The sequence below is a fragment of the Prenolepis imparis genome, unplaced genomic scaffold, assembly GCF_030444845.1.
Source record: "Prenolepis imparis isolate NDT839.2.m4 unplaced genomic scaffold, iyPreImpa1.0 SCAF_6, whole genome shotgun sequence".
Taxonomy (NCBI): Eukaryota; Metazoa; Arthropoda; class Insecta; order Hymenoptera; family Formicidae; genus Prenolepis; species Prenolepis imparis.
Window position 1 is genome coordinate 12,042,117 of NW_028141164.1, and position 13,709 is coordinate 12,055,825.

General features: G+C 29.5%; 1 protein-coding gene across 9 annotated transcripts in view; it reads right to left on the minus strand.

The window, feature by feature from the left end:
• The window catches only part of C3g (C3G guanyl-nucleotide exchange factor), a 93,863-nt gene that overhangs the window by 69,112 nt on the left and 11,042 nt on the right, over positions 1 to 13,709 (minus strand). For 8 of the 9 annotated variants that reach the window (XM_083040227.1, XM_083040220.1, XM_083040222.1 and 5 more), the window contains exon 2: positions 6,108 to 6,502. The exons of the other annotated variant lie outside the window; for it this stretch is intronic. In XM_083040227.1, the coding sequence (XP_082896353.1) occupies positions 6,108 to 6,294 (187 nt within the window). In that variant the 5' untranslated portion in view covers positions 6,295 to 6,502. The remainder of the gene's footprint in view (positions 1 to 6,107; positions 6,503 to 13,709) is intronic. 9 annotated transcript variants of the gene reach the window in all.

The following is a 13,709-nucleotide window of genomic DNA, read 5'->3' on the forward strand; positions in this document are numbered from 1 at the left end:
GAATGAGATGTAATGAGATGTGATGTAATTTATTGACATTGCAGAATATCCCTGCTTGACAGAGATGTATAAATTAATAGATGCTTTTTTTACAATTCCGAGTCAAAATTTTGTTCCTATTTTTAATCTCTATTTTTTCATGCGGATTCTGGAGAATTTAGGTTTCATTTATATTGCAATAAGTTCTCCTTTTATACCTTAAATAGACAGTAAATAAATGATTTGCCACATGGCGGTTTAAAAAAGCTTTTGGCAAAATTATATAAATTAAATAGTTTCAAAATAGGATCGTCTGACTATTAAAATATCAAAGTAAAAATGTTAAATTAAACATAGAAATCGAAAACAGGAAGAAAAATTTCGACTCGGGATTATTCATAATTCTTTGCCCGATGTAAAAGTGGATTATATTGTGAAATAATTGATAGCAATTGTATTATATAGTATAGCATATAAAACGGTGCAAATTTAATCTACGATATCCTGTATATATTGAATATCAGAGATGAAAACCAAGAGTTTTTACAATCGAGAAAAATATATCCCAACTTAAACAGCAAGAGGCATCGAGGCGGATAATTATTCTTATCATATCTAATTCAGGGGGATTCGTACTCGTACATTTATATTGACATCGCGTTTCCACAGCAGATTATTATTCATGAAAATCCCCCGAGATGCTCCTGACAATCCTATGCGAGGCTTCTGGGATACGGATTAAATCCGCTGCGGGATGAGAGTTTCGTCGAGAGTGTATTTATTACAACAGGAAGTTTCGCCGAATGTTGTGGAAGAGCCTCGTGCAGTCTGTTCCTTCTTTCCGTTTCATGAATATGGATTTGCTTCAGCAAGAAGCACAAAGGCTCTTAATAACAAAGAATTAGCGATACGCTGGAAAAAAGTTCGAAGGAGCGAGCCATCGAATCTATTTCACGAACGGTCATAGAATCTTTAGAAAGGAAACAATCAGAAAAGAACTCTAACAGCCTCTGTATACTTTCGCTTCTTCAAGTTAACGTTGCTTTAGGCTCTCTTTAATAAAAGCAAAATTCTTTGCAACTTTAAATCGTCGATGATTAAATATGCAAAACAGTCCACATTCGTATTTTTCAAAATTACTTATTAATGTAACTCCCGATTCGAATATATAAAAATTAGTACGAGTTAATATTATTATATATTATTATAGTTAATATTATTATATATTATATTAATTTTTATTATATTAATTTTCAATTATGAGTTGTTTTGTATGTTTTTTTATCATGGATTATATAATTTTAAATATTATAATAAATCTAGGGATATAATAATATTATATCTCTGGTACAAAAGAACTATGTACACGCACAATCGCGAGAAATTATCGATTTACGTCGTGCAAATATATATCGCGTGAGAGAATCGCTCGTTGCCGAAATTGCGAAATTTACAATGCCATTGACGCTCGAATAAATTTCGCCCGGTTTAATTTCCAGGACGACACTGACAAAGTTTATTTCGCCGGTAATTACGACTGGCCGTTCCGCTTTCGCGTTTGTCAAACGCCGACTTACACGCGCGTGCGGCCGAGATGATAATAGCAACAACGCCATGCATATATGTACGTATATTTTACCGCGCGCGGCCCCGGTTTATATACGGATCCCGGTAAATTTATCCGGTTAAATTTCTGGTATCAAAAGCCCCGACCTAAAGTACCGTGACAACCGGTCCCGCCGGATATTGCCCGCGGGCTGACAAGTCAGAACCGGGAGAGCGCGCGCCGGCGAGAGAGAAAATGAGCTGCTGCGGCGGCCTGCAAGTGACATTGACCGACGAAATTAGCGAGTCTCGTGCACGATCGAAAAGTCACGGACCTTAAAATTGCGCCTTTAAATCTCTCGGCGAGCGATAATTCTAAAGTGGTCGCGCGGATGACATTAGTCAACCACGTGGTCGCGCGGATGACATTAGTCAACCACGTGGTCGCGCGGATGACATTAGTCGAGGGGTGTCTCGCTCATTAATTTGTACATGTATTGCGAATTACCGAGAATTCTAAGTAATTCCATGTGTAATGTGCCGTATAATTCTAAGTAATGTGATGGAATGCGTGTAATTATGTTAATTCTTTTTTTAAAATAAAATACAATATTTAATATTTAAAAGTATACTGTTTAATTTAGTAAGAAAAATGTAATTAGAACGATTAGAAAAAGAAATGTTAAGAAAAATTAATTTGTGAGACATTGTTGTAAATCATCAATGTACATATTATGCAAAAAATTTTAAATTAATATTTAAAAAAAAATTAATATATTGCAAATATTTAGTTGGAACACCTAAATTAAAATATGTATTATATTATAATAAAGATATAACAAAAAGTTACGTGTTTCCAATTATAAGTTTTAAAAAATGTCTTGTTTTAAACTTCGTGATTAAAAAATTTAGAATTTTTTAAAATCAACTTAAAAAAAAACTTAAACACAAAATACAAATAAAATTAGATTAGATCTGAACAAATTAAATATCAAATATTAATGATTTCAAAAATTATAATATAATAATTAAAATACTTTTGAGTCGCTAGTCGAAAAAAAAATATAAAGGTAAGAAAATTATAATATTTAATAAAATATATATTTTCAAAATGTCATGACATCATTTTTATTTTTTATGACGTTTTAATCTTGTCTGGGTTATTATTGTTTTATGCTTATAAATCAGTGCGAAGTAATGCGTAATTCCAGAAAAAATGTACATGTATTGCGACAGTGAGACACCCCTCGATTTTAATTCGTTTAAATATGAATGACAAATGTCATTCATGTGACCTCTAATGATCTATTGACAGCGCGACCACTTAGAGTTTTCGATTCTACACATGGAGAGATCGTTCTTGTATCTATTTGAAATAATTTAAATAAGAAATTCGTATCATATATATATATATATATATATATATATATATCGATCTGCATGAATCTGTTAAATTGAGTTTACTGAAATTCTATTAGTTTTGATAATTAGATAATTCAGATGATTAATGTTAAAGCCATTAATTTTTCGAACGCGATCTGAAAGATTATATTATATAGAAGCTTGTGTGTAGCACGAATAACGAGTCCTTGCACAAGTAATCGCAATATTCTTATAGCAACAATCATAAGGAATGACTTAAACATTTGTCATCGTAAAAAGTGTAATGGATGAATACTTGTGAAACTATTTGGCAGACATTGCTGTAGTCGTGTGCCAATATAGGTGAAGAAGCTTGGCAAACTCCGTAACAGTATATACTGTTGCATATTGTGTGGTTTTTTTCAGTTATACCGGTTCTTTTCTCTCATCTTGTCAAAACTGTCATGAAATATGGTATATATTCCGTTATGTGTATTCCTTTCCAATTCTTTCTTATTCATATTTCAATCAATCAAATTAAATTTGTCAAAAAAAAGAAATAATTATTAGTTAATTTTTGCTTAAAAGATTATTATACTATTATTATATATGTAAAGTTCAATATTTATTGAAACATATTTTTTTTAAATATATGGTATTATTCAAGATTAATTGGATGTTTTTTAATTAAAATAGAGTCATCTCGAAGTTCGTAATAATCGTATGTTAGTGGTACCGAAAACCCACGTGCCAAGATTCTATTCCTGTGACCCATTCAAGCGAGGATATCCTCCGTATGCAGTTTCTTCGAAAACAATTCGCGTACATGACTATTCATGTGAATAACCTCGTATTCCAAAACCAATAAAATTGGAGAATCAAGTAAATGGATGAAGTATATCAATCCAATAATTTCAACAAATGGAAAAAAAAATGTAATATATTTCAGATAGAAAAAAGTGTATATGTCTCAAAACCATTCGATTGTCTCTTTAATAATAAATTCATTGGCCAATTTGGACTTTTCTATAACGATTTTTCCTTAAGTAAAATGACGATTATTTTTGACAAGTTTCCAATTTTTTCCATTCATATTAATTCTTTGTAATTAATTCATGATTTCCGTGTGGTATCGAAATTTAGCTTGCTGAAAATTTAAATTAAAATCAATGTTCTCTGAAATTAATCAAAGAAAATAGTTTTAACTCCCACAAAATTTAGTGAAAACCTTTTCTTTTCCATTCATTTATAATCGAAAATTATTAATTCCTCGATATTTTCACTAAGAAAAAACTCTTCAAATTGGCCAAAGAATTTATTATTAAAAGAACATCCGATTTTTTTTTTTTTTTTTTTTTTTAAACATCCTACACTGACAGAATTTTCTCTTAGAATTTACCCTGAAAAATCATGGTAATTGTGGGACAATATGGTATGGAAAGAATTTTGTGAGAATTTCTCTGGTTAGTATTTATTACAATAAAAATAATATCTATCACAATAAAATATAAAACATGTTGATTAATTTTACTAAACTGGCATAGTAAAATTTACTAACTATATAGTAAAATTAATCAAACATATTTTATATTTTATTGTAATAGATATATTATTATTATTTTTTATTGTGATAAAAATATTAATCAAAGAAATTCTCATAAAATTCTTTCTATACCATATTGTCCCACGATTACCATGATTTTGAAAGTCAATTTTAAGAGAAAATTCTCTCTGTGTGTATACCTAAATACTTCTCACTATTTCAAGCGTGTATGTCTTCGGATATTCTATGATCGCACGCATGTCTCGTCACCTTAAGATAGATCAGAATGCTAATGTCTTTATAATGTCTTTCGACTTGTCATTAAATGCCTCATGTTATTATGATCTTTACAGAGGGCGGCGCCCGCGGGGTGAAAATCATTTCGTCCATTAACTTGCAAATCGAAAGCATTTCGCGGTTCCACGCAACGGCGGATCTCACGTGAGATAGCGAACGTAGCAATTTGCTCGAGCCCAGAGGGAAATCACTAGACGATGTATCCGTTATGCGAGGTACAGCAAGAGGGAAAGAGAGAGAGAGAGGAATGTCGCGTGTAACAGCTAGGCGCTTAATGGTCGGAGGTGTGATGTACTTGCGACAAGCGTGCGGTACTTCATATGATTGACAGCGAACGAACTAGTAATTATACGAGCCGAGATGTATACATTCGCGCAAGGATTAACGCGGTAATGCAGATGACGTAGGCGTTAATTATTAACGCGCTTTACGAGGATGCAATTATTTAAATCCGCCAATGGCGTCTGGCAGAATAAACGAGCCGTTTATCTCAAAAATTAACATCTGATTCCGAAATTTGATTGAATTTTAAGCTCAGCAATACGCATTTTGTATTATAGTTATCGTAAAAAAAATTTCAAACGATGTCCATAATGTCAAATTTTTTATCTGATATTTAAAAAATTAAATCTGACTTGATATGTAAGAAATTGTGATTTCTCGGAATATCTGAGATGTAATAATTTTAGTATAATATAATAAAATATGTAATTAATATATAACATATAATTAATTATTATATAATTAGTATACATAATTAAAATATGTATAATATAATATCTATATATATATATAAAAACTATAATTAATTATATAATAATTAATATGTATAATTAATACACTGAGAGAATTTTCTCTTAAAATTTATCCTGAAAATCATGATAATCATGGGACAATATGGTGTGGAAAGAATTTTATGAGGATTTCTCTGATTAATATTTATCACAATAAAAATAATATCTATCACAATAAAATATAAAACATGTTTGATTAATTTTACTAAACTGCATAATAAAATTAATCAAACATATTTTATATTTTATTCTAATAGATATTATTTTTATTGTGATAAATATTAATCAGAGAAATTCTCATAAAATTCTTTCCATATTGTCCCACGATTACCATGATTTTCAGAGAGTAAAAATTCTAAGAGAAAATTCTCTCTATATGTATATAATAATTTATTCATTTTAATAATGTTCAATGACGTGACATTAACAGCTGTTCCTCTTTTCTCTTTCTCTGTAAGATAATGTGCAAACAAGTAGTGCATTTGTGCACAAAATGCAAGAGATATACGATATACTAATAGAAAATGACCTCTCAACGTTTTTCGCTTTCGTTCGCGTTCCTAATCTAAATTTTTTAATGAAATTACCTTTCAAGTCGCACGTCGATAAGGAACCGGAAAGTGTCCTGGCGTGATTGGTTACGGCCAGCAACAGAGGTGTAGTCGTGATGTGAAAAGATTGCGATTTCGGCAAAAATGGCTTTTGCACGGTGTAGCTGCGAGTTCGTCGCCGAAATATCGGCGAATCGAGAAAACTGTCGTCGTATTGCGGCATTTTAATTTTTTTTATTATATTATTATAACGCCACTACAATAAACAGTCACGATTGATTCATGTTCAAGCTCGGCGTGAACTCGCGATGGTATTTTTAAATTCATTCTAATTAAATTTCATTTTCCTAATATCTCACACGATGCACTTTCACTGTTCAACCTCACTTTTGCACTATTCCCAATGTAATCGTAGATAATTATTATAGATCCTGAATTTAAATCATAAAGAAACAATAAATCTAATAATGAGAGAGAATCAATAAACACTCACTTTATATTTACGAGAAATTAACGTTTACAATTTTTTGTAAAGAAATAATTTTGCATCGCATGTTAAAAAAAAAAGAGAAAAAAAAGATTATTATCGATGTCTCTTTTTTTCTACCTGTCGAATCTCTCTTCCGTTATGAGAGAAGGTTCGATTTATAAACGTCTAGTTCTGTTCGCGAGATGCGAGGAATGAGACGTCGATTTTTTTTACGGATACACGGGACTGTAAATGACTGTTAAATGACATGGCAAGACTGTGGTTATCGATGTACAATATATAGAGAATCACAAGCTTGGGTGACTCTGGATCCACTGTAGCGTGGTCAATATTGTCCCATAAAAATACCGCACGCGAACGGGTTCTATCTGAAACAGATAATCGACTCGCGGACGGTAATTTATTTTGCTATCCCCCGAAAAATATTCATATTTTAACATGCAGACACGATTTGGATCACCATGACCTATCATCATTGCTTGTGGGTCAATCGATAATAACCGAGACGTCAAATAATCGAATAGTAAATGATCGAAAATGATCGAAAATGATCGAAAGTGACGATATAATTCAATCGATGTAGATAGAGCGATATGTTATAAACACGTACAATATATGCTATATAAAAATACAGAGCGATATGTTATAAACACGGCACATAAACATAACATCTTCTGTTTCTTACAATAATAATACGTATACAGAGTGTAACAAAAATGTGGACCGCTTTTTCAGAAGCATATTCTACACAGAAAAAATTTTCTCTTAGAATTTACCCTGAAAATCATGGTAATCGTGGGACAATATGGTATGGAAAGAATTTTATGAGAATTTCTCTGATTAATATCTATCACAATAAAATATAAAACATGTTTGATTAATTTTACTAAACTGCATAGTAAAATTAATAATAAATAAATAATATTTATTACAATAAAATATAAAATATGTTTGATTAATTATACTATGCAGTTTAGTAAAATTAATCAAACATGTTTTATATTTTATTGTGATAGATATTATTATTTTTATTGTGCTAAATATTAATCAGAGAAATTCTCATAAAATTCTTTCCATACCATATTATCCCACGATTACCATGATTTTCAGGGTAAATTCTAAGAGAAAATTCTCTCTGTGTAGATATCAAAATGAAGAAAAAATTCATATAAACATATGTCCAAAAATGATTTTTAATTGGCCCCTTCCTCCTGTCGGACGTTTGACAGGTGCTGCTTACAGATAATTTTTGGAAAACAGGGTGTCTATACTTAAATTTCGTAAAAAATTTCCATGAGAATTCCCTGATCTTCTAGATATTTTCGTTTAAAATTCCAGTAAAATATAAAATAAGTTTCTTTGCTGCATGCGCTTTCTAATGTTTTCTATTCATACGATTCCAAAATTATCAAGTGTGCAGTTTTTCTAGCATTTAATATTGATTTATTAATTGTAAAATTAATTTGGGCAATAAGTGCGATATATCACTATATCTAAACACTAAAAATATATGCAAAAATATAAGATAAATATGTGAAACAAAAAATAATTTAGTATAAATGTCTTAAGAAGAATACTTTATTTAAATAAATTATTTATTAAATTATTATTTATTTATTAATTAAATAAATAAGGAATACTAATTTATTTAAATATTTTTAAAAATTGAACAATTTTCTACGAAACTTACATAAGATCTTGTTATCTTGAAAAATAGATCTTTAATTTAAAAAAAATCACATTTTAAAAAAACTTAAATATTGCAAAGATATGTTAGACATATATGTTTCTTAAGTGCTAAATATAGGAGTAAAATTATCAAAAGGACAACTTTTTTAAAAAATTCCCTGAATTCCAATCAAATTCCACGAAAATTCCCTAATTTTTCAAGCTAAAACAAAATTCCCTGAGAATACCAGGTTTTCAAAGTTTTGAGTATACATCCTGGAAAACGACTTACTCATTTTATTTGAGAATAAATTATTATTTTGAGATCTGAGAATTATTTTTTACATTTTATAAAATTGTAATTATCTTAAGTCTCGATCCAAACATGATTATAACGATATATTTTTGGACATATACATATACATATTTTTTGCTCATTTCGATGAGTAAAATACGCTCTTGAAGTAGCGGCCCACATTTTTTATGGACACCCTGTATAATTGTTGAGATACGCAATGAATCTATTATGGTCACTGATGTGATCACGTTGCCTCGATAATTCCTTGATCAAACGCGAAGCCGACGAATGGAAATCTCGCGGTTCATAGATCGGCCGAGACCGATGACAGGAGACCTAAATATACACGTGCAGACGACACGCGATATACATAGATATATGTATATATATATACGATCGCGCGACCTCGGTTATTCACTATGCCACTAGTAGAGATAGTGTGATATTCTAAGGCGTCAGTTTCTAGGGTGTCTATTTTAACGCGTCGGATGTTCCGTCACGATTTCTGCGTCCTAGCGTTTCCGCGTCGTTCCCGCAATATGTGTCAGACGTAAACTTATCGTGACGCCGTTAAATGACTGTCGCGACAAGTACTAGCAATAGCTTCCTTCGTCTCGTTCCTCAAAGTTCTCTCGCACGTGGCCCGATAGCGCGCAAAATTTCTCTCGCAAAGTTCACGTTGACTTAAACCCGATACAGCGATAAGATGTTGACGATTCGATGGTCGCGACTTTCTCATTTGCTATTCGCGTTTTATTTTTTCTTAAAATTGTAAAACGTCCCAAATTGCTATTAATAGTTTCTTAATTTTACGTAAACATTGGAATGCGGAGATAATAAAATCATGTGTCATTTGTATATATAGTAATACATTCGTAATTATGTCACGATATGTGCATGTGTATGTACTATTTCAATTATTTCTCTCTTCATATTTTCTCTAGGTATCGTCTTTTATAAAAAAAATTGTATATTCAGATTGCATCTTCTATGTTAAAAAAAATTTTTTTTAACGACAAAAAGATATTAAATTTTAATATATTAGAATCACGTGTCGAATTAATAGTTAAACAGTGTCTTTATTAAATTAAGAGAATCATGCAAACTTTAGTCAATTTTAATCAATATTTATGAAAAATGCTTGTAATTACTAAATATTTTTCTAATTTTATATTATTTTTACATTATACCTATATATATTTTTATATATATTTATATAAATTATAAAATAATTTATTAAATAATAATTTATATAAATATATGTCATATATATATATATATATATATATATTTATATTAACTATTTTATATATATTTTATGCATATAGTATATAATATATTTTGTGAAAATATATTATATATATTTTATTTAATATATAATAATCAATCCAATTCTTACTACGCGCTATAAAATATATATATTTTGGTGTTTAAAGTATTCGCGTTATTTAACAGACTGAAATTCCGCAATTACTATTATTTTCTAATAATATTAAATACGATGTATCAATTTATAATTTGCTAATCTGTACTATTTCAATTATTTTTCTTTTTCTATTTCACTTATTTTTTTCATTATTTTTCTACGTAACTTACTTTTTATAAAAAAAGGATAGTATATAGTTATAGATTCAGATTCTACTTTCTAATATATTTAAAAAATGTCAAATGTCAAAAAGATACTAAATTTTAATATATTAAAGAATCACGTGTCGGATTAATACACTGAGAGAATTTTCTCTTAGAATTTACCCTGAAAATCATGGTAATTATAGGAAAATATGGTATGGAAAGAATTTTATGATAATGTTTCTGATTAATATTTATCACAATAAAAATAATAATATTTATCACATTAAAATATAAAACATGTTTGATTAATTTTACTAAACTGCATAGTAAAATTAATTAAACATTTTATATTTTGTTGTAATAGATATTATTTTTATTGTATTTCGTAATATATATTTGATATTATTTTTATTGTGATAAATATTAATCAGAAAAATTCTTTCCATACCATATTATCCCACGATTACCATGATTTTTAGAGTGAATTCTAAGAGAAAATTCTCTCTGTGTAGTTAAACAATGCCTCTAAATTAAGAGACAGAGAATCTTGCAAACTTCAATCAATATTTATAAAATTAAAAAAATTTTTTAAATATACTTATAATTTATAATTTGTTAGATACATATGAATCTCTCGCATCGCGAAAAATTGACACATTACTCGCGGCAAGAATATCGGCTAGAAAAGAGTATCAAACTTCTTGAGGGTATATATCAATATCTCGTAGAACAAACGATTCGCGATTACTGGAGCGAGAAGCCGACCTCTCCTCCGCCTTTCGACCACCTACCGAGGTTTCACATTGCTTTTACTACTTTCAGAACGATGTGTATAATCCGATATGGTACCAGGAGGTCGGTCGTGTAACTCGCGCCACGGTACGATAAGCACAAGGGCCAGATACAGTTCTTCTTCTGGGCTACTTGTTGTGTATTTCGCTAATAAAATTATCGAATTTTCTTCAGACATTATATTCGACAAGCAAAGGCTTTGACGCAAATTTTAGACTCGAAGCTCGGTTCCCGTTAAAGACCGATCTATATAATAATACACAGCTATTGCGAATATAAAGATTATTGTGAGCATGAATTTTTACAAAAATATGATATGCAATATTTCTCTATTATTTCTCATTTAAAAGATTTGAACTTGTTTTCTTTCTTGTCACACCCTATTATAATATTCAGAATGAATAAAATATTTCTAAAATAAAATCTTATAAAGTCACGAGAAATTAATATGAAAAATGGAATATAATTGTATATTTGATTAATATATATTTAATATAATATAAAAGTGTGATTGGAAAACGAGATTGAGAATGTAAACTGTATCGCGTAAAAGTTGTTGAACTTCGCTTCTCTTCTTGAAAATATATCATATTTTCTGCAAACACGATCCGATCCGATAAAAGTAACAGATATATTTTCTGTGAAAAATTGTTTACATCTCGTTAATCAAACACACATGTAACGTGTCCATATAGTCAAAACTATCGACAAATTCAACAAAAATGTATAAAAGAGAAAATATGATTTGAACTTCATAAAAAATAGAACTGTAACTTCGACTTCCTACATTTGTTTGTTATATATAATTATATATCATTTATTATCGTGTAATCTTTATTTGTTATATAATTATATATAATTTATTATCGTGTAATCTTTATTTGTTATATAATTATATATAATTTATTGTCGCGTAATCTTTAATTTTATTAGCCTCTTTTCTTATAATTTCTCTCTTATAAATAATCAAGAAATATGTGTTCAAATTTATATGTACATATTGATATGTTTTTTTCAATGACGATGCACGATTATTTATCGCGAAAGCAGGAAGATGCAGTCTCGCGAAATGAAGATATCACCGCACGAAATATTCCCATTAACAATAATTAGCACCCGATGAACTTGCGACCCAGTTGCGTTGTATTTCCTGTCGCATCGTTATTTTCGGATTTCGGGCACCGCTATATCTTTACGTTTTACGCCGTTTTGCGTGTCTGAAAATTATCATTCGCGCCAGACGATGCGTCTGAAATCTGAAACAACGCGAACGACTTCACGTCCGAAAATAAATGAGAGAAGTGTAATAAAAAAAATGTTATCATCGCACGTGAGGAACATGTCGACTATACGTTTCGTCGCCAACACAGTTGGAAAATGTGTGTTTTCTTGTTAAAAATGGTCCCCGTTAAAATTTTTGTGTTAAATATTTAACACATTCATGTGTTAATTTAACATATTGCTGTTATGTTAATTGGATTCAAATGTTAAATTATTAAAACAACTAAAAAAAAAGTGTAAAAATAACACAATGTATATCTATTTTTAATTTTACACAATAATATATTTCGTATTATTAGTGACAAGATTTATCTGTTAAAATTTACAGAAAAAAATGTTAATTTTACTTAATAATATAAGTGGGGGTGATAAAATGTAAAATTAACAATTTTTTTAGTTAATTTTTACATTAAAACTATGTTAATTTTACACAAAATTTGTTTTAAGTTTATTTGAAGTTTGCATTTATTTTATGTTAAAATATTAACACAATATTCGTGTCACCATTTAACATATCCGTATTATGTTAAATTAACACAAAAATTTCTGTGGACCGTTTGGGACAGGTGATATTTGTTAAATTTAACACAAATTTTTCAACTGTGAACCATTATAAAAAGTTACGCTGCAAGCGTGTTTATATTTCGATATAAACACCGTAATATACCGATACCGAGGTATAATTCGTGAAATAATCAATTCAATTCTTAATACGCGCTAATAAAATATATATATATACATATATTTCGGTAATTTAAATTATTCGTTATTTAACAGGCCGAAATTCCGCAATTACTATCATTTTCTAATAATATCAAGTACGAAAAAAAATCGTGCAAATATTTTGCAAATTAATAAATCGGAGAGAATTTTCTCTTATAATTTACCCTGAAAATCATAGTAATCGTGGGACAATATGGTATGGAAAAAACTTTATAAAGATTTTTATAAGAATTTCTCTGATTAATATATTTATCACAATAAAAATAATATCTATCACAATAAAATATAAAACATGTTTGATTAATTTTACTAAACTGCATAGTAAAATTAATCAAACATATTTTATATTTTATTGTGATAGATATTATTATTTTTATTGTGATAAATATTAATCAGAGAAATTCTTATAAAAATCTTTCCGTACCATATTATCCCACGATTACCATGATTTTCAGGATAAATTTTAAGAGAAAATTCTCTATGTGTATTTGTAAAACATTGAGAAATGAACTAATCTCTTCTTCAGTTTCCAGAATTAACGCGACGTGCAAAAATATATCGCGACATGCCCTTTGTATCTTATCTATCTTGTTTCTTCCTATCTTTCGGGGTACGTAATAGTTGTACGAGCAGCCACGTTCCGCGCATTAATTAACGCGCGAATAAATTTATATATACACGAGCGCGCACAATACACTCCTCTCGGATTCTCTCTCTCTCAGTTATAGCGACTTGTTTCACTAAACGTGCACGCAACGATCCCTCTAATCGCGCCTTGATCGCTTAATCTGCGAGCAGTTTGCTTCACGTCAGA